Here is a 21,397-nt window from a genome sequence, read left to right on the forward strand (position 1 = left end):
CTTATGCTGATTTTCTGCACATGATTTTTATTGAGTGAAATCTGGAGTTTGTTTACGTAAAACAAAATGTATTTTTTTCATTTATTTTATGTCATATATATGTTGATCATTTGGGGCAGTTCATTTCACCGTCCAGTCTTTAGTGTCACACAGTACACTGTTTAGGAGTTCTTGATTATAAATATGAAAGAATGACACTAATAGCATTTAAAATGGATTCTCTTAGACAGAGGCACTATTGTTAAAAAAATATAAATAAGATAGAAACCTCAAGGTTTAGATTAGTTTTGAGTCTTTATTCACTGTGTCTGAAGCAGTTTCCTGGTAAAGGTACAACGGGCTTTGGTTTTGTGGAGAGAGGACAGAGAGGACTCTGCTGTACAAAGTGACTCACATACTGTAGAAAAGTGGTTTTCCACTTTTAAAGCAATGTTATAGCCAAAATATCTCACTGTCTGATTAAAAACTTTACATATTATTTGTAAAAACTGCACATTTCTATGCATTCCTATATAGCAAGTCACTGAAATATATTCCTGTCATTTCATTACGATGCCTTAAAATTGTTCAAAATAATTTTGAAATTGACTTGTAATTCTTATCTGAACAATTTTTGTAAAGTGTTTGTATTTAACATTTGTAGATTTTTTTTTTTTTGATTGAGTTTTGTACACAGTTTGAACAATCAGTTCAGCACTATGTAATTGTTATGCCTTTTGCAATGTACTGTAATGTTTCTCTCTCTATCTTTTCAGTGAAACTGGAAAATGGTACTTAATGTGATTTGTTAGATTTTAAAGATCCTGTTATATACTGTAATTGTTAAATGGAAATATTTTCACACTGCGACTACTTCACAAAATAGATCTTTTTTTCCCCTATAGATTTAGCAACAATAAATCTATTAAGTTAAATTAATCTATGTTTATTGTCTTTGTAATAACAGAAGGAGTCAGATATAACTGACTTTCTGCCCGTTAAAGTGATGAAAGAGAAAATTGCTCTCACACACCTGAGGAAAAGTACATACACGGCAGTTTGTTGTTTAGCTTTCTGGATGCAACTTTACTGTTTTGATTTATTCTCACCACTCTCATGTTTTTATTTTCTGGGGGAACAGGAAGCTGTTTTATTGTAATGCAGCATTTAGCAGCTAAAGAGACAGATATTTTACACAGGAGACTAAAAACAGACCTAAAAAAGGTGAATGTCGGACTTTCATTAAGAAGGAAGCTAGAAATTCCAAATAAATGATAGTGCTGCTTTGCATCGCTTTAACTGATGGGAGGTTCAGACTGCTAGTTTAGCCCTTATTCCCTCAGATGTAGGGCCTACGGACTTCAAATCATTTTCCACAAATTCACAACGCTGTATGTGAGCTTTTGCTGTTATTGTTATGTTTGTATCAGCTGTCCCAGCAGAGACTCAGAGCTTATGTTGACACACTGAACCTGTAGCGGCCATGGCTGAGTGCCAGTGTTGTTGTTTTGTCCCCTTATCTCTTGTAGCAGAATTGTTCATTATAGACGTCATAGCAATTGTGCAAAACAGAAAGCAAAATACAGGAGAACTGCATTCACCTAACTAGTAAAAAAAACATTTGGTGTGTCAATGACGGAAAGAGAAGCAAAGAGCAGCACTGTGTAAATATAATGCTGTTTTTCTCAGTTTATTTGCTTTACCATCTGAAGTTTGTCATTTGTTATCAGAATTGTGTAGTTTACAAATCAGCTGAGCTGATGGAAGAGGCCTGCGTTCCCATCTGTGGACAGATTCACAGACGTTCACACACCTATGTTTATATGGGCCTATATTTCTACATCCAATCACAAATGCAGAAATATAAAAGCTTCCTTCTTCACTACACTAAACAGTCCGCCTGCCACACCTTCGATGGCTTAAATTGTAGAATCAGGATTATGTGAGATGCAGGCTGCTACACAGACTCATCTATTGTAGTTGGCGCTGTGGGTAGTGATGGATGGTTTGCTGCTGCCAGGAGCACCGCAGGGCGAGGCATGATAGGAATGTTCAGGGTCAACTGAGATCTGTTTGAAAAGGTTACAAGAAACTTCCACAGAAATACAAGATGTTCTAAAATTAAATCTGATATCAGAAGATTATCTCAGGAAACACTCTTTACAGTAAAGGCCATTACTCCCACACACCTGTTAAGCTATGAGGAAAAGGCAGAGCAGTGTTCTTAGGAACATCAGCAAGTCTTTAACTCAGATAAAACTGACATGCAATAATACAGTCATCAATGTTGTAGAAAAATTGCTAAAGTCAAAGGTCAATGATGAGGTCAGGAAGGAAGAAAGTGTTCAGGAGCCTCTGATGTCTTAGGCTGTATTATTTATTGACGCTTGATCAAGAAGAATTAGAGACACTCTCAAAGTTTATCAGAAGTGCCTGAGTCGGTCTCACATTCTGCCCAACTCATCCTGGTGGATCGACTTTAAACCCCAAGATAACACCACAAATACTATACGCCCAGAATTAGCCAAAGAGAATGTATTTACTCATGGAGGTGTTATTGTCAGCATATTCTAGTCTGGAGACACAGATTGGACCGTCAACGGCAAGCTGTCTTTTATTTCCAGGAAGGCAGGAATAGGTCTCTTTGACCCTGGCCACCACAGTGTTGATTGCATCACTTTAACTGATGGGAGGTACTTCTGTAGAATTTAAAGTTTGTCATTTAACCCTCTGGAGTCAGTTGCCCACTAGTTCCGCAAAAGAGTGTTACTTCCTACTAACTAAAGGAGCTTGCCAAGTGTGTAATAGTTATTATCATGAAGACAAGGCCTGTGTGTGTGTGTGTGTGTGTCCTCTAACCCAACCTTTATTCGTATTGTCGGTGTGCGATTTCAGCATGTCTTTGTTATGATCACTGGCACGATAGGAATGTCCGGGGTCAGCTGTGATCTGTTTGAAAAGGTTACAAGAGACTTCCACAGAAATACAAGATGTACTAAAAATCTGATATCAGAAGATTATCCTACTTGTAGCACCATTAATCTAAATCTCAGGAAACACTAAAGGGAATGAATCCACAGCTTTAGGCTTCTTGCCAAGTTATTTTTTTATGACTTTTTACTACATTTGAAGAGATGAAAGGCAGCACCCTGGAGGGAAAGTTCACAAACTCCTTTGGTTATTTATGTGTTTACAACCTATTTGGAACATTGGCACTTTAACAGACCATGTTTGACTATTTTGACACACCACAGTGGCGTCTGTGCCCCAGAAGTGCGCAGGTCTCTTGCTGATTTTGACAAACTTAAAAAACCTCCTGTGGTGCTTTTGTGTTATTGATCTACAAAAGACCTGAAAAAAAAAGACTCTTTTAATCTCCTGGTTACCGGGAATTGAACTTGTTCACTTGGATCTTGTTGGCATGAAGTGGAATCTTTCATATTTGCTGTAGAACCTGATCCACCATCCATGATACTACACCTCCCATGTACTGTAACCAAACCTGTACAGTAGCAACATGTTGTGTGGTACTTGTTTTGCTAGACGTTAAAATGTGGATGAACATATTTTCCATGGGTGGAATTGGGTTTCCATATCATTCCAGGCACAACTTTTAACCTGAGAGCCGATTTACCAAGAACTGGGTGTGTTGTGTTTTGAAATCATGTTGTTTTTGCTATTACATATGGTTGTTGTAAAGCACGCAGCCCTACTGTATAAATATTTCCGTATGCCTCTGGGGGTTTCACATGTGGAAAGACAAGTTATTAAGGTTTGGAATTGCAGTAGCTCAGATACAATGACAAATGTGTTTTAATTGTTCTACATTGATTAACACAACACAAAGGAAACTATAAGTAATGTGGGAGAGACTGACAACTTTTAATACGTTTGTTCTATAAATAGCCTTGAATTCAACAGCGCATGATAGTCAGGGCTGTGGCCAGGATTTTTGAGATGCTGAAGTCATGACAACGTGAAAAACTTTAAAATAATTGGCTTTTTATATTCAATTCAGTGTCATTTATATAGCACCGAATCATAACAGAAGTTATCTCATGACACTTTCCATATAGAGCAGCTCAAAACTCTACCCCTTTATTATATTATTTACAGAGATTCAACAATTCCCACCATGAACAAGCTCTTGGTGACAATAGCAAGAGGCTTGGCTCATGGTCTGCAGCCATCTGCTGTGACCTGTTTTATTCACCTATATACATTTCAAAACACTCTGTACTGGCAGGAATTCGGGTTCTGGTGGAAGATTTTGTCACATTAAAAACCCAAAAGTCTAAAAAATATCAGAATCAGCATTAAAAGATTGAAGGTTTTTAACTGTAACATGTAAACACTTCCCTTCCAGGGTGATGAGATTCATAGAAAATATACAAAAGGACATGACCTCAGTGTCATCAGTGATAGGTTGGGCTCTGATGATATTAAAGGAGCAGAAAGGATGAAAAGATAACGTTCCCCTATGTGGTTCATTTAGCTAAACTTAAAACAGTGATTACACTATAACTGTAGTCATACAGCCATAGTGTAATCACTGTTTTCAAGGAAGCGGCATCACTCATTTACCACACATTGACTCCTTGACCATTTATTCCAACACAACCAAACTATCAGCTTCTCCTCCTAATTAGTCACTTTTCCGCAACATTGTTGTGGTCATCTGTATGAATTTTTAACTTTCTAATGGTCCTGCTCAGACAAAAAGCAATGGAAACCTTATTGCTGTCATTACATTGTTTATTTAAAATGTTTAATTCAGCATTTTTTTGTTCCTCTGGGCACTGACCACACAATTCTTTAATTATGATCCAACCAAACGGTTGCGATTTCCATTTAAAGTGTACATTCATTCCCCATTAAAGTGAAATGGAAGATATTTTATCAGTTTCTGTGGACTAAAAAAACAAACAAACTTGAATTAAACATTATATAACATCCAGTGTGATTTCTGAAGGACTAGATTAGATCTGTTCATTGGCGCCGTGGTTATTTGTTTTTTATCCGATGGATCTTGTTTTTGTAATTACAGTATTTCCTGTGAATCCCAGTCTATATATATATTCTTCTGAAAACTGCAGTGCACCCTGGTCATTTTTTCAGGCCTAACAACACACTTCAACTTGAGATGTCTCATTTGGGTTAACAACAAGAAATTATAACTCAAAGTGCGCACAACCAAAGAGTGTCGAGAAGATAATTAAAGTCACATCAGACGAGATGGAGTTTGAACAGATGTGGATAGCAGGACTCTGACTCACACCATATACCCTCATCTGTGCATGTATGTAAACACACAAACCTCTTGTAACTGTCTGCCGTCTGATCTGTGGATCAGCCTGTCTGAGTGTGGTGAGTTATGTCATGTAAACACGCAATTATGGCTCAATACCTGGGACACATGATGACATACTGTAGTAAGATTTCGATGTGTCTGTTAGTGTTCTGGTTTTGTAGACGTGTGCGTGTGGGACACACACCCACTCATTGCATTCTTTGTTAGTGATCTATTCTCTTACCTGCAATAGATCACTAACATATTATAATTAAGAGTCACCTTGAAACATTAATTCAATAAAAATCCACATTGCTTCTGTGTGTGCTCATGTTTGTTGAACGTCATCCCTTGTATGCCACCATGAACTGTTGTTTGCTCATCAACAACCATTAATGCCATTAAAGTCTTTATCCAATTTGCAGTCTGTGCCGGCCTGGATCATCTGCTACTGGACTTCTAAGCTAAATGCCAGCACTGATACTCTCGTTCTGTTACTCGTGTTTTATCATTTCACTCTTGGTGTTTAACCGCAGTTAACTGGAAATATGCTGTTTATCATGCGTAAACTTTAACAGTGCGTAAACAAAGAAGACATTCACATCACTGATTAACATATTTAAAAAAAAAATTTTATTGCTGTTGACAATTCGCCAAACAGCCTGCAGAGTTTTACTTTTGTGAAGTTGTTTCCCTATATACCAGTTCAGACTGGTTCCCATTCATTTTCCTATAATATAAAACTTGCAAACAACAGAGACTTTTAAAGGCTTTCCAGGAGTTTCCCTGTTAAGCTCTTTCAGATAAATGTGTGAGTTTGGGCTGTATAAATAAAACTTGACTTGACTTAAATTTTCGGGCACATTGAGCTACATTTATTTATTTATTTTGCTAACTTGCATTGTCCTTGTGGTTTAAAGTACAGACTGAACTTGAAAGGTCTGTGCTGCATTGACTACACAACANTTTTCAGGCACATTGAGCTACGTTTATTTATTTATTTTGCTAACTTGCATTGTCCTTGTGGTTTAAAGTACAGACTGAACTTGAAAGGTCTGTGCTGCATTGACTACACAACAATAAGGCAACCCTGACAAAACAAAGTAGCATGATGTTCCCTGTGGTGAATGACTTATCTCGAGCAATGCCCAAGCCTGTGCAAATATATTTTAATACTGGAATGGAAATGAATGAAAGCTGATGCCTGTGTAGAACAAATATACGTGTATACAAATGTGTGAGTTAAGAATAAAGGCAATAAGCATAAGGAAAAAACATATTTAGAAATAGAAAATCTCAATAAAAACATGCCTAAAAACTTCCTTAAAGGTCCAGTGTGTAAAACTGGGGGAGCTCTATTTTCAGAATAAGGCATATAATATTCATAACTATGATTCCATGCATGTATAATCACCAGAAAATAAGGATTGTTGTGTTTTTGTTTCTTAAAATGTATCTAAAGTTGGAGCAGGTCCTTTTCCCCGGAGGCTGCCATGTTGAAACACTGTGTTCCTACAGTAGCCCAGAACAAACAAACTAAATACTGACTCTAGACAGTGCCTTTCAAGTGTTGTTTCCCCTTTACACTAGGTAGGCGATATGAGGGTGATGTGAGGAGATTGCAATGCAGCGATTACACCACGAGATGCAACAAAATTCTCCACACCGGACTTTTAAATCTCTGAATCCAACACCTTGCTTTCCTTTTTCCTTTGCTTTGTAAGCTAATAGGGGACACTTCTTAAACAGGGTCATTTAGGGGTTAAACCTATTGGATGAATAATTCATTGGTAAACTGAGCAGTGTACTGTGGTGCAACATTTAGCTCAAGCTCACCACACACACACACAGTCCAACAAGGCATGGTTCAACTTGCAGTGTTTGAAAATGACTTTTCTGAGCCTTTGCAGCTCGGTCTATAACAACACTATGATGTGATGTAAAGTTTCTAGAGTTATTGCTCCACAAGTTGTTGTACCACAGGCAGCAGATGGCTCCATCAGCCCCACTCCCCTCCCCTCACAGACATTTCCACAGTTCCCTATTTGGCCGTTTCGTGTCGTGTTGTGGGCGGGTTGCTCACTCCCATCCGTGACGTGATGAGAAAAGTTCCAACAATGTGCTGAGACAGAGGGAGGGAGGAGGGAGCAGACACATGAATACACAGGTCTGTGCACCGGCCTGAACAGTGATAACAGCAGCAGCTACTGTGAAGAGAGAGAGAGACACACACACACTGGGAAGAAGCTTTAGACTTGTATTTATTTATTTATCTATTTATCTATTTGTGTTTGTGTGGAGTATTTATTATATTTCCATCGAAGATGAACGGAGTGACAAGAAGTCTGTACACATTTGAGGACATCAGAAATCAAGAACATGGGGTAAGTTACAAACTATGATTTCCATATTTTTTTGTTTATCGGATGATAAGTTTGCCTATTTCTGCCTCTTTAATTTCTTTTTGGTGACATTTTAACTTTTTAAATCAACCAGCAAAACAAAAAAGTTAAAGACAGCTTTTTGCCATTCATCTTTCTTATTTGTGTGGACNATTGGATGATAAGTTTGCCTATTTCTGCCCCTTTATTTCCTTTTTGGTGACATTTTAACTTTTTAAATCAACCAGCAAAACAAAAAATTTAAAGACAGCTTTTTGCCATTCATCTTTCTTACTTGTGTGGACTGCTTCACTGTCCCTGTGTGATTTTGTGTTTCTGCCTATGTGTGTGATCTTCTTCTAAGTGGTGTATTAACTATTAAGTCTCTGGTCTTGTAGTAATTAAAGTCTTAATTAGCTCCTAAAGCCTCCCCCAAGTCCCAACACTCACATAAAGTGAGCAGCAGCTCAGAATTAGTCCAAATAACATCTGTGCCTGTCACAGGTGCCTTCTGCCCACATCATTTAAGGGCTTACACTTGCAGTTGTGACAGACAGTGAAGGCAGCTCAGGAACCTGTAAAAGCTTGTGCACCACCTGTTCATGTAAACTTTTCTTAACCTGGATTAAACATTACACTACATTAATTTGCAGAGCTCACTCTGTTAGATAAATGAGTGATCCTCAGCTCGTGTCACGTTCAGTAGATAGATAGTTATCCTCTGTCTGCGGCAGCAAAGGTTTAATCATTTACCTCGGCTGAAAAAGCAAATTGTTAACCTGCACTGAGGTTTATGAGGACACTTTCACCTTATCAGCAGCCGCCTCCTGCTGAGTTCAGTGCCCACCTGCAGCGACAGATGCACTCTGCTCATATGTAATGATATTCTGTAAAGCGGATCATTATGGTGAAAGGTCTCTACCGTGACTATGGAGAATAATAAGTATTATTAGAGCAGAACCTGAGAGGCGCATTTTACATTTGTGTCAATGTTCTAGACCTAAATGGCAGTTACTGTTGTGTAACTGTACAAGGTCAAAGTGTACAAAGGGCAGCTCCACTCACACCTAATAAACTGATTATTTGTGTTGAGGAATGCGTCACGAAGTAATAAAAAGAAAGTCGGTAAAGCTCCATGTTTGCTCAGCGTCCGTTTAATCTATCATACATTACAGTCTAACATGCAACGGATAGCACATTTGCATCAGCTTCATACAGAACACTATCCATCTTTATCAAAGTCAAATAGTCACCCACCTACAATATTTACATATCAGATATGGTTTTTCAGGTCAGACTAAATAAAGCACCAGAGGTATTTAACCTCCACACGTTACATTCCCTAATGACCAAGCAGGAAGGTTATAACAAAAAATGTCTCCCTTAATTGTTTATCAGGAAACATGAGGAGGAAGAATGTGTCCAATGTAGCAGAGAAAGGCCTTCAGTGGTTGTTTTGTTGAGAATAAAAACCAACAGGAACACCCAGACCCAGCTTTGAAACAAAATGTTTCTAATAGTGACCGAAATTCAGATTCTTCAGCTATTATTGGAAAATAATTTGAAACTTGTGGCACAATGACTCCTCCCTAAAATCTCAGTGTGCCGAGAAGATTTTTTTTTTGTCCACGAGTGCACTTTTTTAAATAATGCCACATTTATCCCTCCAGACGTTTAGTTTCCCCGCATGGTCTGACTTAACACATTCCCGCTGTCTTGCCTCATCCTCGGTCACCATCTCAGTCAGGAGTGTCTGACGATACTGGCCAGGAATGAGCCAATAATGACGTGTTAATGCATGGTCTATGGTATGAAGAGGATTGACTGGAACATTACAGAGCACACCTGGCTTACACGTAGCGCAGGAAAAATATATTATGTGATTATTATTCAGACTGTAAAAGTGTTCGAGCCTTCTTGCTGAGTGATGACAGCTCTCACTTTATGACTCAGATCCTTGTCCTGGACTAAAAGTTTACTGTCAGCGTTCAGGTTCTCACATGATGGTAAAACACACACACACAAACCCTTTACAAACACTTCACACCTCAGCTTTTCTGTTCCCTTTTAAAAATCTATTTATATAAACTTAAACTCTTTAGTATGTATAGCCTGTTGACTGACTGAAGGGCAGAGTTTGACAGCCAAATACACTCCACAATACCCTGGGAACTACTAAAAGACTTTCACAATTATTTTCATTATTGATTAATCTGCTACTATTTGACTTAAATTAAAATGAATGATTAATCATTCATTTTAATTTATTTTAAGCCCAAAGTCATGTCTTCAGACTGCTTCTTTTATTCAACCACGCATCCAAAACGTCCAAAGATATTTGATTAACTATCGTACATTACCAAGAAAAGCAGGAATTCTTCATATTTAAGAGACTGTAACCTGCAAAAGGTTGGCATAGTTGCTTAAAAAATATGTGATATGTTACACATTATCAAAATGTTGTAGCTTATAAGCAATAAAACTAGCACCTGTTAAAATTGGATATTGGGGCCAGCATTAAAAGCTCTGATTCTTAATCTTGTTTACTTACACTTCGATTGAAAAACGTATTTCCTGATCTTAGTCACGTTGAAGTTGAAGATGTGTTTTATCAAGTTCATGTACAGTTGCTTATTGTACGTTAAGACAACTTTAAACACAGGAGGAAAAAAAATATTTCATTATATAAGTAAGTATTAAATTTCAGGTATTGTATTGAAACAGGTGAAAGGATACCTGCAGCACTGGCCACAGTCGGCTCACAGCTGTCGCATCAGACTGCTGAGGTTTACAACACCCTGCAGCAGGTACAGGAAGGGAGACACGAGACAGAGAGAGTGATTTAATAGTTGATGACACCAACACACAAACGCACACATTAGGAAGGTACAAAACCCGTAGGCACATGGGGATGTTTTATGACTTATTGCTATGATACCTTCTGACATCTGAGCAGTTTTATGCCTTTTCAAAGTGGCTCTGAAGGACATTTTGTTTTTCTGTTTGTCAGCCACATTCCCAGCCTGGTAGTCACTTCTCAGCTAATTTAACTCGGATGATTTACAGGTCTCCTGATGCCAAAGTCCAAAACAAAAGCGTCCCCATAGCCTCTAAGCCTTTCAGCCTGGCCGTACCCCATGATCTTTTGTGCCCATTGTCGGTGCACCCAGCAGTGTGGATGCTGTGTGTGTTTGCGTCCTTTGCGTTTCAGGTTTCTGCCTTGTTATAAAGGCAGTGTGTACTTGTGTGTGTCTCTGTGTGCGTATTTTCCCTCGTGTGTGAGGCTGTGTACGTCTGCATGTATTTGTCACCGTCCATGAGCACATCCAACTGCACCCTTTGTCTATGTTCCCGGGAAGTCTAGTATTACAGGTTGTCTTTGAAGGTGGTAGAGGCGGCATTTTTGTGTGTGCCTGGATTTAAAAGGAAAGCAAGCAGACAGGCTAGCGTGTAAATAGTGGATGGCAGAGCGAGGATTAGCTGAGGCTTTGTTTGGTTGTCTATGACGGGCCAGAGAAATTCTATAATGGTGGATTCCTTCTTAACAACCCTCTCACTGTTCCCCTTTCCCCCCTTAATCGCTGTGTCCTGTTAGAGCTTTCAGGTTCTTGTAATCTGATAGGAAAGCATGTTGAACAGGAGGGGATTTTTTTTTGCTTTCAGTTTTGTTTGTCGTAGTTGGACCCCCACCCTTACTATTAGGCCCATTTCCTCTGACTTTTCTTGTTGCCACTGTACGCTCTTTCTTCAGCCTTTTGTCCCACTCTCCTTTCACCTCTGTTACTGCACTTCCTGATAACCAGACAATCATAAATGCCTTGGAAACACATGGTTTTTCTTCTCTCCTCTCGCCACTCTTTATCACAGCTTTACGCAACGCAACCCACTTCATTTCCCCTGTCTGGCTGTTATCAGGGCTGCTTCTATAGAAAGGAGAGACACAGTAGATAAAATGAGCAAACAAAAATGGGGCTGCAATTAACAATGACGTTTTTCATTATCTGTCAATGTGTCGAATATTTTCTCAATTAATCATTTAGTCAACGATATGTCCGAAAAAAAAGTCAATTATAGTTTCTAACATGTTTGAATCTTTTGTTCAAACAACAGTCAAAAACCTGAAGCTATTCAGTTTTCTCTTATAAAAGACGAAGACAAGCAGACAATCCTCACAACTGGAACCCAGAAATGTCAGCATTTGACAAGTCACTTGAAGCCTTCAGGCTCATTTTTCAAAACAATGAAAATTAAAAAAAAGGTAAATTTGCTTTACCAACGGTTAAATAGACAAATACACAAAGATACGATGATACACACACACTGGTAACTGGTTGCATGCGTGCATGTGTTTTTGTTTATAATATCTAACCACAGGATAACATTGCTGTCATTCTTCTTCGTCTCAGAGCAGATATGAGTTTAGGCACCAGGAGGATACAGTAATCACACATGGGAAAGTAAACAGGACGAGATGTATTGGCTGGAGTGAGTTATATAATGTCTCTGACCTCCTCCCTCACATCCGCATATTTACGCTTGCACGCACACACTCACTGGGTATCACTTACGAGGGGGTTCCCTGTGCGGGGACACACACACACACACACCCAGTCACGTCCTGGCCGAGGCTTTTCCTGTTAAAATAATTTCACTCCTGTGACTGGAAGACGTAGGAAGATTGTGTGTGTTTTTGGGAAGATTGTGTGTGTTTTTGGGAAGATTGTGTGTGTTTTTGGAAGATTGTGTGTGTTTTTGGGAAGATTGTGTGTGTTTTTGGTAAGATTGTGTGTGTTTTTGCTTTTTAAAAAGAGCATCTGTGCTTGGTTTTGTGTCCTCCCTCTCAGATTGTTAGCGTGCCAGATAGTTTATGACTACTGAGAGGTTTTGTTGCCATGGAAATGTTCCGTCTTGCTTGACATTACAGTTTCGGCCCACTTTCCCAGAAATCCTGCCACTGCTTCCAATTGGCTGTGAGCGCCTGGAGAGTTTCCGCCTAAAGTCCCTCTGACGTCCATAGCACACAATTTAAATCAAACAATCTGTCTCTGTGCAGCTGTGAAAAACTTTTTCTTTCGCTCTGACGCTCGTACCCCTCTCTCTCACTGGTTACTCCCCACTCTCTCCCTCCTTTTCTGCTTCATTCAGTGAGTATGACTCAGTCTCTCCTCCTCTTTCTTCCCCTCTCCTACCTCAAAATAGCCCTCAATCAGCCTCCCCATCACATAACGGTTTCTTTGTGGATGCGCTTCACCGTCTCCTTTCTTCATTGCCATTTTCCAGGAGGGGTGCAGGCGACTGCGGCTCACACTGCAGAGCAACCAGAACCAGCCAGCTCGGACCACAGAGCAGCACAGGGACAAGGTAAGAACTTCAAGCACCTGATAACTTTTAATCTGAACTGTAAGACAAGTGTGGAGAAGAGTCATGGGAGTAGGAGATATAGGAGAGTATTGATGAAAAGATGTTGGACGGTTCAAGGTTTAAAATTGAGTTTTGTTGTAAGATATGAGTGAGAACAGGCTGCGATCTCAGCGGTATCTCATTTAGAGACGAAGGTGTGCCATATCATTCCAGCCATATTTGGATCTGAAAGTTCAGCTAGTTAATCATCTCAATGACCCTGAGGAATTAGCTCAGAGCTTCAATACACACACACGTATCGCAGCGCATTCCTACACACAAACTGCACAGGGAAACAAACCTCTTGTAAATATGCCATAACCACCATCAGCTTTTGATTAGTATGGTTCCCACACAAGTGCACTCAAAATGTCTCAAGACAACCATTGTTCAGAAAAAAAAACAGTGGCGAAGTTACAGGGGGGAAAAAAGAAAAACGGACCACCAAAGCAGCAGAGTTGCATAACATCTCCCCACCTACTACTGTGTGTCTCTTCCTCTCTCTCTCTCTGCTCATGGTTTTGACCAAGTCTGACTTCCAAAGAAACACCAGATGTTTATGGGTCAGCCTCCATAGTCATTATAGTGAAATGTTTCTGCCTTCTAATTATAGAGACGTATGTTAGTCACACACACACAGTGTTGAAAATGTTGAAAAATGATATATTCTCTCGCTTTGCAATAATTTTATTGCATCAGATGTTCCCGATGGCAGTTTCATCATGTTTTGCAATACTGTTCAGAAAACAGCCTCTCCTCCAACATAGTGACTTCACTCACGTTCACATTTGCGTATGACGTTTGGAAATGTATCACATCTACCCACCCATGCTTATTCAACACATTGCACGCAGCATTGTTAACTCCTCTGCTCTCTAATCTTCAGCCAATTGGACGTGCCTTTGCACTGGTGCAGCCAGCCAGCGACAGGACATACCTAAGCCCTGAACCGGTCAAATCTAAAGAGGAGCAAGTGGAGGTTATCAAGGTTGGTGTGGCACACTGGTTATAATTTAATAAATGGTGATTGAGTGTGGTGTTGATGTTTAACAGACATGTCTCTTTTCCTGTTTCAGGTTTATTTAGAGGCACGCAAACAAGAGCAGCAGAAACACCAGGAGAGCCTGAAGATGCTGTCAGATGAAGTTTCACAGATACAGGAGGTCAGTCTCTGTATACGCTCCGACTGTTGCATGTTTGCATCATGCAAATTCCTCCTCACTCTCTGCCTGCGTATGTCTCAGACTTGTTTTCCCTTTGTTGACAAAAAAAACCTTGTTAATCACACACACGTGTGTTGAAACATTATAAAGAATATATCTCAGTAACATGTCTGTATCTTTGTGTAGGTGAGGTATTGCCTGAAGACACTAAGGGAGCAGATGGCAGCCAAAAACAACGTAGGTTTATTTTTGAGCTGCTTTGTTGCGGCCTCACCATTGTTAACCTCCCATCCTGTATGCTCAATGGCATTTCCTCCACCTCTCTCATCTCCATCTTTCACTCTTTCCTCGCTGACTTCTTACTTTTCTCTTTACAGACGCTCACAAGCGGGTGGAAGGTGAGCAGTCCCTTTAAAAAGAGCACCTCGTCTGCACCCAAGGGAGGAGCCAAAACTGATGCACAGGTGAGCAGTTTCTCATGTTGTGTATGTATACATGATATGTGTCTTTTAAGTATGCTGAGGTAATGCACATATCGAATCTCATGCACATAAGATCATGCTTAATGCATGTATCAAATCTCATATGCATTTCATCGCCGCAGTCTACCGTCTGTGTTTTGCTCTGGACATTGTGTCTCACTGTGTGATGCGTGTAAAATGATAACCTCCCAGAAGCACACAGGTGGGAGGTGTAAAGTTAAACAGAGAGGAAAAGAAAGGATTAGAATGACACTGAGAGAGTTAAAAACATTTATAGCACCCTGGGGTGGGGTGAAAATGTGTGAGAGATTGAGCTGTTCCAGCACACACTGTTCCTCTCCCCGCATGTGTTCTTGTATTCAGGCCCTCCTCATTGTTCCCAGCATTCCTCAGATACCTCTTCTTTAATAGTTTTGTTTTAGCAACTCATACCATCTGCCTGTCAGCAATGTTTTGCACAAATACAACCACACTGTATTCAGTTGAATTGTTTTGCACCAATTATAGCATTTGAGTCACGCTATGGCTTACTGACAGAAGTGTTGGTTCAGTGACGCACACTGACACGCCTGCTTTGTTTATGACAGCCAAACCCACTGAGCCTCATCGAAACGAAAACAAGGCTTTATATTACATAATCATAAAACTATCTATCTATCTATTGAAGAAACAGATCTCTACACAGTGATCCAAATGAGTTGTTTGACTTGTTTGATTAAGTGCTCACATCCTTAGCACATTCACCTCAGGCAGCAATTACAGCCTTGAAAACTGCTCAAGCTTAGTCAGGTGGAATGAAGATTTTGCCTTTTTCAAGGTCAATCACACATTCTCGGTTAGATTGGAAGATGTAGACTCTACAACATGGCTGCTCCGGGACAATGCAGTATCTGTTCATCTAACATTTCCCTCTTTCCCTATTAGGAAGCAGATGAAGAGGCAGAGAGAACCAAGCTGAGGGAAGTCAGTAAGCGCTTATATGCACAGCTCCAAGATGCAGAAAAGAAACACCAAGAGGAGAAAGAGAGACTGCAGGTAACAAACATATACAGAGCTATTTGTTAGATTATTTGTTAAGGTATTTCAGATGTTAAAACTTAATTTAAAAAAGGAAACAAACAAAGCTTCATTTTACGCACATTTTAAACAAGCTAAAGTAATAAAGCATCTCCTCTTTCTCTCCCTTTCTCTTCCAGGCTGAAGGCAGCAAGCTGAGGGAGCATCTGAGCACCCAGGAAGAGAAGCTGAAGACCACAGAAGAAGCCAGCGAGAGGAAAGACAAGCGCATAGAAGAGCTCCAGAGGTTACTGGGAGGGATGGAGCATGAGAGCGCCACCCTGCAAGAGGCAATCCGCAACCGTGAGGAGGAACTCCGTGAACTGCGCAAGATCAGAGAGGAGGGCCATAACGGGGACCAGAGGTCAGTTAACACACAAACAGAATAAATTATTCTGAAATAAATCAACTCATATGCAGTGTGTTATAATTCTCTGTGTGGACTTTTAGGGCTGAGCAGTTGGAGAAGGAGGTGGCTATTCTCAGAGAAAAGATCCACCATCTGGACGACATGCTGAAAAGCCAGCAAAGGAAAGTCAGGCACATGATTGAACAGGTGAGGCGCTCATGTGTGAAAATCTTTAAAGCAAACACATAGTCTCCATGTTCATATTTGTGCATGGTTCACTGACTGTTTGACTGTGTGTTTGCTCGTCTCTAGCTCCAGAACTCACGCATGGTGATCCAGGAGAGGGACCGCGTGATCAAAGAGCTGGAGGAGAAAGTGGCCTTCTTGGAGGCTGAGGTGAGTACTGCTCACTGTTTTTCATTGCAGAGACACAAGAGACACGAAAAGGAATGAGATGCAACCCGTATCTGTTAGGTTGTCACATTAATTAGTATGAGGTGAACTGACCTCTGACCTCCTGTGTGTGCAGAACCGAGAGATGCATGACCAAATGGACTACTTCCTGGGAGGACAAAGGTCATATTCCCACCTTTCATCAGAGCGCAACCCCCAGATCGTTTACAGGTAATTTATTTACCCTTTTTCTTCATTTTTTTCCCACATGCAAACATTGAAAATTACATATAAAGTCATAAAGACATATGTGTTCAAGTATGGCGTTTATTTTGATCGAGATTAAATTATTTTAGCTTGCAAACAGGCTTCAAAATACAGTAAATTTAAGCACACATAAGCCCACTCACATATTCACCTATTCTGTTTTATTTGTTTGTTGCTATTTCAGTATTAAAAAAAACAACTAATTTCTCTCCCTCTTGTCCCCTCAGTAAACCGATCAAGCCATCCACCACGTCTAACAAACCTCTCCCTTTCATCAAAGTCATCGAGATCAGGTCATGAAGCAACACTAGTTGTCGAAAAGGCCTCAGAACCACAAGACTGAAACCAAACCAAATATCTGGGATGTCAGAGCTGAGCATCCCGGACGGCAACTACATCAACACTAACGAATTTCAACCAGAAACACTTATGAAGGAAACTGTGTGATGTTTGGCAACATACACACATACATACACACATTGATTGGGGCTCACGCTGTGTGTGCGTAATGAATGAATGTGTGTATGTCAGCTTTAATGTAGATAAACTAAGCGTACTGATTCAGCTGTATTTGAAGTTTTACATGTAATACTGCATACTGTGTGCAGGTGTTTCCTCGTCCTGACTTGTTTTGATCGCTTCTTAACCTTTGAGTTTATGGCATTTGCGTTGTTGTATCAAAACAGAACCGTGGAGCAAAGTGCAGCATATTTGCCAAACTGGGTTATGACATTATAAAGTCTGTAAACATGTCATGTAGCAAGCATACCTAAGTAAGCTAAAAGTTTAATGTAAAAAGCATTAGCCAGATGATCTGAAGTTTGCGTCCTTGTACTCACTCATCCGTGGCTCTGGTCACCGTGCTGAGTGAATGATATAATGCTTTAACTGTGTAAATATTGACTGTGGCCTGTTTCAGGCTTAACACCATTTGATGAAAAAGAGCTATGAAACTGGGAGGAAGCAGAAGGATAAATGATAATGTCAGTGGTGAAGATATTCGACATCGTCGTTTTTTTTCTACAGATTTCTTGTAAAGCATTTCAATTCCATGTCATTGTGTAAACACTTACTTTGTTTTGTACATAATAATAATTAATGTGATTTAATGTTTTATTTTCGGGCTAACAACCTTCTTCTTTGTATTTATTTATATTAAATAAACCCTCTAGACAGACTGTGGATAGAAGTACTTTCTGATTTGTTATCTGTGCTTGAGGTTCTCTGAATAAATTACTGAAAATGAATTCAATGCTTCCTTTGACTGCTTTCGAGTAGATTACCATGAGGAGAGTGCCCTCTGCTGGCCTCCATGCACACTAGAAAATACTATATAGCACTGACCACATGTAAAAATACAACAATAATACAACTATATGTGTCACTGTTTTATTTGGATGGCAAGTTGTACATTAGGCACCGCAGAAAATAAAGTTATTCAGACATTAAAATACCTCCCTGGGAACCCTGAACACCAAATGAAACATACAGTTCAGACATCTACAAACGAGTGGACGTCTAAAAGAGTCGACACTTCCCCTGAAATAATACCTCGCATTCAGAATGCGTTAATTCACTGGAATACTGTTACATTACATTGCACTGAAAGAAATGATTATATCAAAACAGCAAAATCAAAAATTCAGTAAATCAAGTATGGCTTCTGTAACAAAGATTTAAGGCTCAAAAAAACTCCCTGACGTAAACATAAGCGACATAAACAGTGTGGTTTTTTTTTCAGTGTGAGGCAATCATTGACACAGGTTTTCTCTACCATCAATGCTAAATATTAATTAACATGTTTAAATACAGTTGGTTAACGTGTCTGCATAGGCATTTACATTGTGTAATAAATACTGATTGTCTTATGCTGTTGCATAGCTCCATGGCTCTGGTTATGTTTTGGTCAAATCAACCCTTACTATAGTAACATAGTCATTTTTCTACCTTCTTATAGCATACGTGCATTAATACAGGATATATGCAGAAGATACACTTAGGTAAAAAGCACTGTGCCAGTAGTCTGATATGCAATCTAGTGTAAACTAGGCTGTTAGTACATGAAGGCAGTGTTTTTAATCACTTCTCTCAAAACTACCTGGCGACAGTGACCCGTCGTACTCCACAGGCACTTTTAATCACTGGCAGCACAACCTTATCCATGACTTTTCTTTTGGACGGGTGTAACAGATTTTCAGAAAGAGCTGTCCAGTGTGTTGTAGTTATCTTTGAAGTTCTTCAGCTCCAGGAAGTGTCTGGGCCGCTTGCTGCGCTGCTGCATTGTAGACGTGAGGTAGGTGGTTTGGGTGGGGGAGGATAAGGAGCTCGCAGGTTCTGTGGTGCTGGTCAGGTCTTTGGCTGCAGACTGGTGGTGCTGGCTTGGAGAGCTGCCGCTGCTGCTGTGAGACTTGACACTAAAAAACATTGAGGGAAGAAACGGATTGTACCCGGTGCATAATTAACATTCCATGCTGGGATTAGCATAAGCGGAAAGTGAGGGAGCATTGTGGGGAAAGGTTGTGTTTACTCACACAGAGGCCAGTTCAGTTAGAGCCTCCTGGTATTTCAAAAATTCTGCTTCACCAAAAGCCTGCAGATAAAAACAGAAACCAGAGACAAGACATAAATACACAGCAATTAATACAACAGTATATAGGAGAAAAGGTTTATGGCAGGCCACAAAACAATGAAATCATGTGAAAACTCACTGTTCGTGTTATTAATTTAGACAAGGGGCCGTGTAGCACAATATTACATCGTCATGATGCATTTCATGAGACAATAAACCTCAGAGGCACTGACCTCTGCCCCATGCCGAGCTTTGTTGTACCCATCGAGCACCGTGTCGACGAGGGAGCTCAGGCTGTCTCGGAACATGCAGTGGGAATTTCGTAGCTGCAGGAGCCAGGTCCGAAGTCTTTTACCTGTCACAGCGGTGGACGTCCCACCCAGCTCACGGAAAGGGAGATCTATTAAAAAGAAATACAGGTGGTATTGTGACATTGGGGAAGAATTCATAGTCTGTTATGACGACAAATCCAAACTACCAGCAAAGCGTACCAGCATCCCTGATGGCATCCAGTGCTTTCATCCTGTACAGGTAGTCATAAGAACCTGCAACACACCACAGATTTATCCGGACACTGGAATAAAATCAACTCATGTACAGCTGATAGTTTCATGTATGTGTGTATTTGTGCTCCTCTAACCAGACTGATTTAACCGGGCATCTTCTGGGGACAGCAGACGAGGCTCAAAGTGGATTTTCTGGACTTGGGACAGTTTGGCTTCAATTAGTTGTCTCAGCTCCTACAGCACACAAACACAAAGAAACATGCAGCTGTAATATCATACACCGCACCACACTTCTGGTTTGTTATGGCGTGTGTGTGTGTGTGTGTGTGTTACCTTAGGCGCATTGTGGCCAAGTGGTACATGTGGTCCTCTCCGTGACTTCATGGCAAATCGCATAATTTGTCTCTTGACAAAGATGAAGAGCAAAACAAACACCTAGAGGAAAGTTACGAGTTTGTTAGCCCTTAGTTTAATTTAGTTTAGAGCCGATTTAAGCATACTCAAGTGGATGCTAATGGATGATAAACAGAACCAAGTTATAAAACAAAACACATAATAAAAAAGTGGCTTAACTTTATTAAATTCACTCTTATGAACGACGGCTTTATTTATTTATCCCAGGGAAGTTTATTTCATAAGAGAAACTCTAAAACAAGTCAAAAGCATGTTCAGCAGCTAATCCTCCACAAAATCACTTTTAAATATAGAACATAAAAGATACAAGAACAAGACACAAGTTTGAACACAGATAAAGCGGTCTGGATGTGGTCTGATCTGTATCTTGCTGCCTGCTTTTACCATTTCTGTGCTGCACCCACCACAAAACTTTGTGTTTGTTCTGAGACAGGCACACTTTTAATCATATTTCAAATCACTTCTTAGTTAACAGGAATAAAGAAACTACAGTAATATTGTGAGGCTGGAACAGGACATGGATGTAGTGATGATCATCTGGAGTTAAGTCGTTAAAATAAAGACAAATGTTTGTACTGGTGTGGTAATCTCAGCTCTTATATAAAGGTGAATTTTAAAGGAGTTCAGACAGTTAGGATCTCTAAATCATGAATAATACGCTTTGTATAACTGTGTAACTCTATTTCTGTCGTAGCAGTTTGAGGTCTTTCCACATAGTCACAGTTACAGACGGAAAACAGACTCACCAGACTGCCATAGGCCATGACGAGCACCACGTTGATGCTCGACAGAAGAGAGTCCATCCTCATGTTCACACCGGGCCGGTGTTTACTAATCTAACGTCAGCTAAACGGAGCTTTTAAAACACGTCCACGGTTGACCTGTGAAAGGCGCACGGTTTCATTTAAGCTGACAGAGGAAGAAAAACAAAAACAGGGAACTAAAAAAAGTAAAGTGCTTCTTGTTTTGCGCTACATGTCGCTGCTGCTGCCGCCCGGTCTGCTTTGTTGACTTCCGCGTTGTTCAGGCACGTGACTGGACTGTGACGTCAGAGTTGACGTTGCTGTTGTAGCCTCACAACGACCCGCCCACTAAACAAACAAACAAACAAACAAACAAACAAACACTGGAGTAAAAGAAACTCTGTC

The 21,397-nt window shown here is 40.1% G+C and overlaps 2 protein-coding genes across 2 annotated transcripts; one reads left to right on the forward strand and one right to left on the reverse strand.

Moving 5' to 3' along the window:
* Positions 1–7,407: 7,407 nt before the first annotated feature.
* tuft1a (tuftelin 1a) lies at positions 7,408–18,007 on the forward strand. The gene is made up of 12 exons (XM_027286339.1): positions 7,408–7,653; positions 12,931–13,011; positions 13,937–14,038; positions 14,127–14,213; positions 14,400–14,450; positions 14,591–14,677; positions 15,620–15,730; positions 15,892–16,115; positions 16,202–16,307; positions 16,413–16,496; positions 16,630–16,724; positions 16,988–18,007. The coding sequence occupies exons 1-12, from the start codon at positions 7,594–7,596 to the stop codon at positions 17,058–17,060; spliced, it is 1,161 nt and encodes a 386-aa protein (XP_027142140.1). The 5' UTR covers positions 7,408–7,593; the 3' UTR covers positions 17,061–18,007.
* Positions 18,008–18,135: 128 nt separating this feature from the next.
* ltap1 (lipid transport auxiliary protein 1) lies at positions 18,136–21,287 on the reverse strand. The gene is made up of 7 exons (XM_010750132.3): positions 20,996–21,287; positions 20,169–20,270; positions 19,970–20,069; positions 19,821–19,874; positions 19,563–19,729; positions 19,292–19,350; positions 18,136–19,174 (listed from the first exon to the last, which is right to left on the reverse strand). Exons 1-7 carry the CDS (start codon positions 21,056–21,058, stop codon positions 18,955–18,957), a joined length of 765 nt encoding a protein of 254 aa, XP_010748434.1. The 5' UTR covers positions 21,059–21,287; the 3' UTR covers positions 18,136–18,954.
* Positions 21,288–21,397: the final 110 nt, after the last annotated feature.

The sequence above is a fragment of the Larimichthys crocea genome, chromosome XIII (assembly GCF_000972845.2).
Source record: "Larimichthys crocea isolate SSNF chromosome XIII, L_crocea_2.0, whole genome shotgun sequence".
In the NCBI taxonomy this organism is placed as follows: domain Eukaryota; kingdom Metazoa; phylum Chordata; class Actinopteri; family Sciaenidae; genus Larimichthys; species Larimichthys crocea.

Coding starts and splice junctions, on each gene's coding strand:
- tuft1a (XM_027286339.1), top strand. CDS start 7,594: ATGAACGGAGTGACAAGAAGTCTGTACACATTTGAGGACATCAGAAAT. Junction 14,039..14,126: donor AGCAAGTGGAGGTTATCAAG/GTTGGTGTGGCA, acceptor TTCCTGTTTCAG/GTTTATTTAGAGGCACGCAA. Junction 14,214..14,399: donor AAGTTTCACAGATACAGGAG/GTCAGTCTCTGT, acceptor ATCTTTGTGTAG/GTGAGGTATTGCCTGAAGAC.
- ltap1 (XM_010750132.3), bottom strand. CDS start 21,058: ATGAGGATGGACTCTCTTCTGTCGAGCATCAACGTGGTGCTCGTCATG. Junction 19,875..19,969: donor TGCCCGGTTAAATCAGTCTG/GTTAGAGGAGCA, acceptor GGTGTGTTGCAG/GTTCTTATGACTACCTGTAC. Junction 19,175..19,291: donor CTAACTGAACTGGCCTCTGT/GTGAGTAAACAC, acceptor AATGTTTTTTAG/TGTCAAGTCTCACAGCAGCA.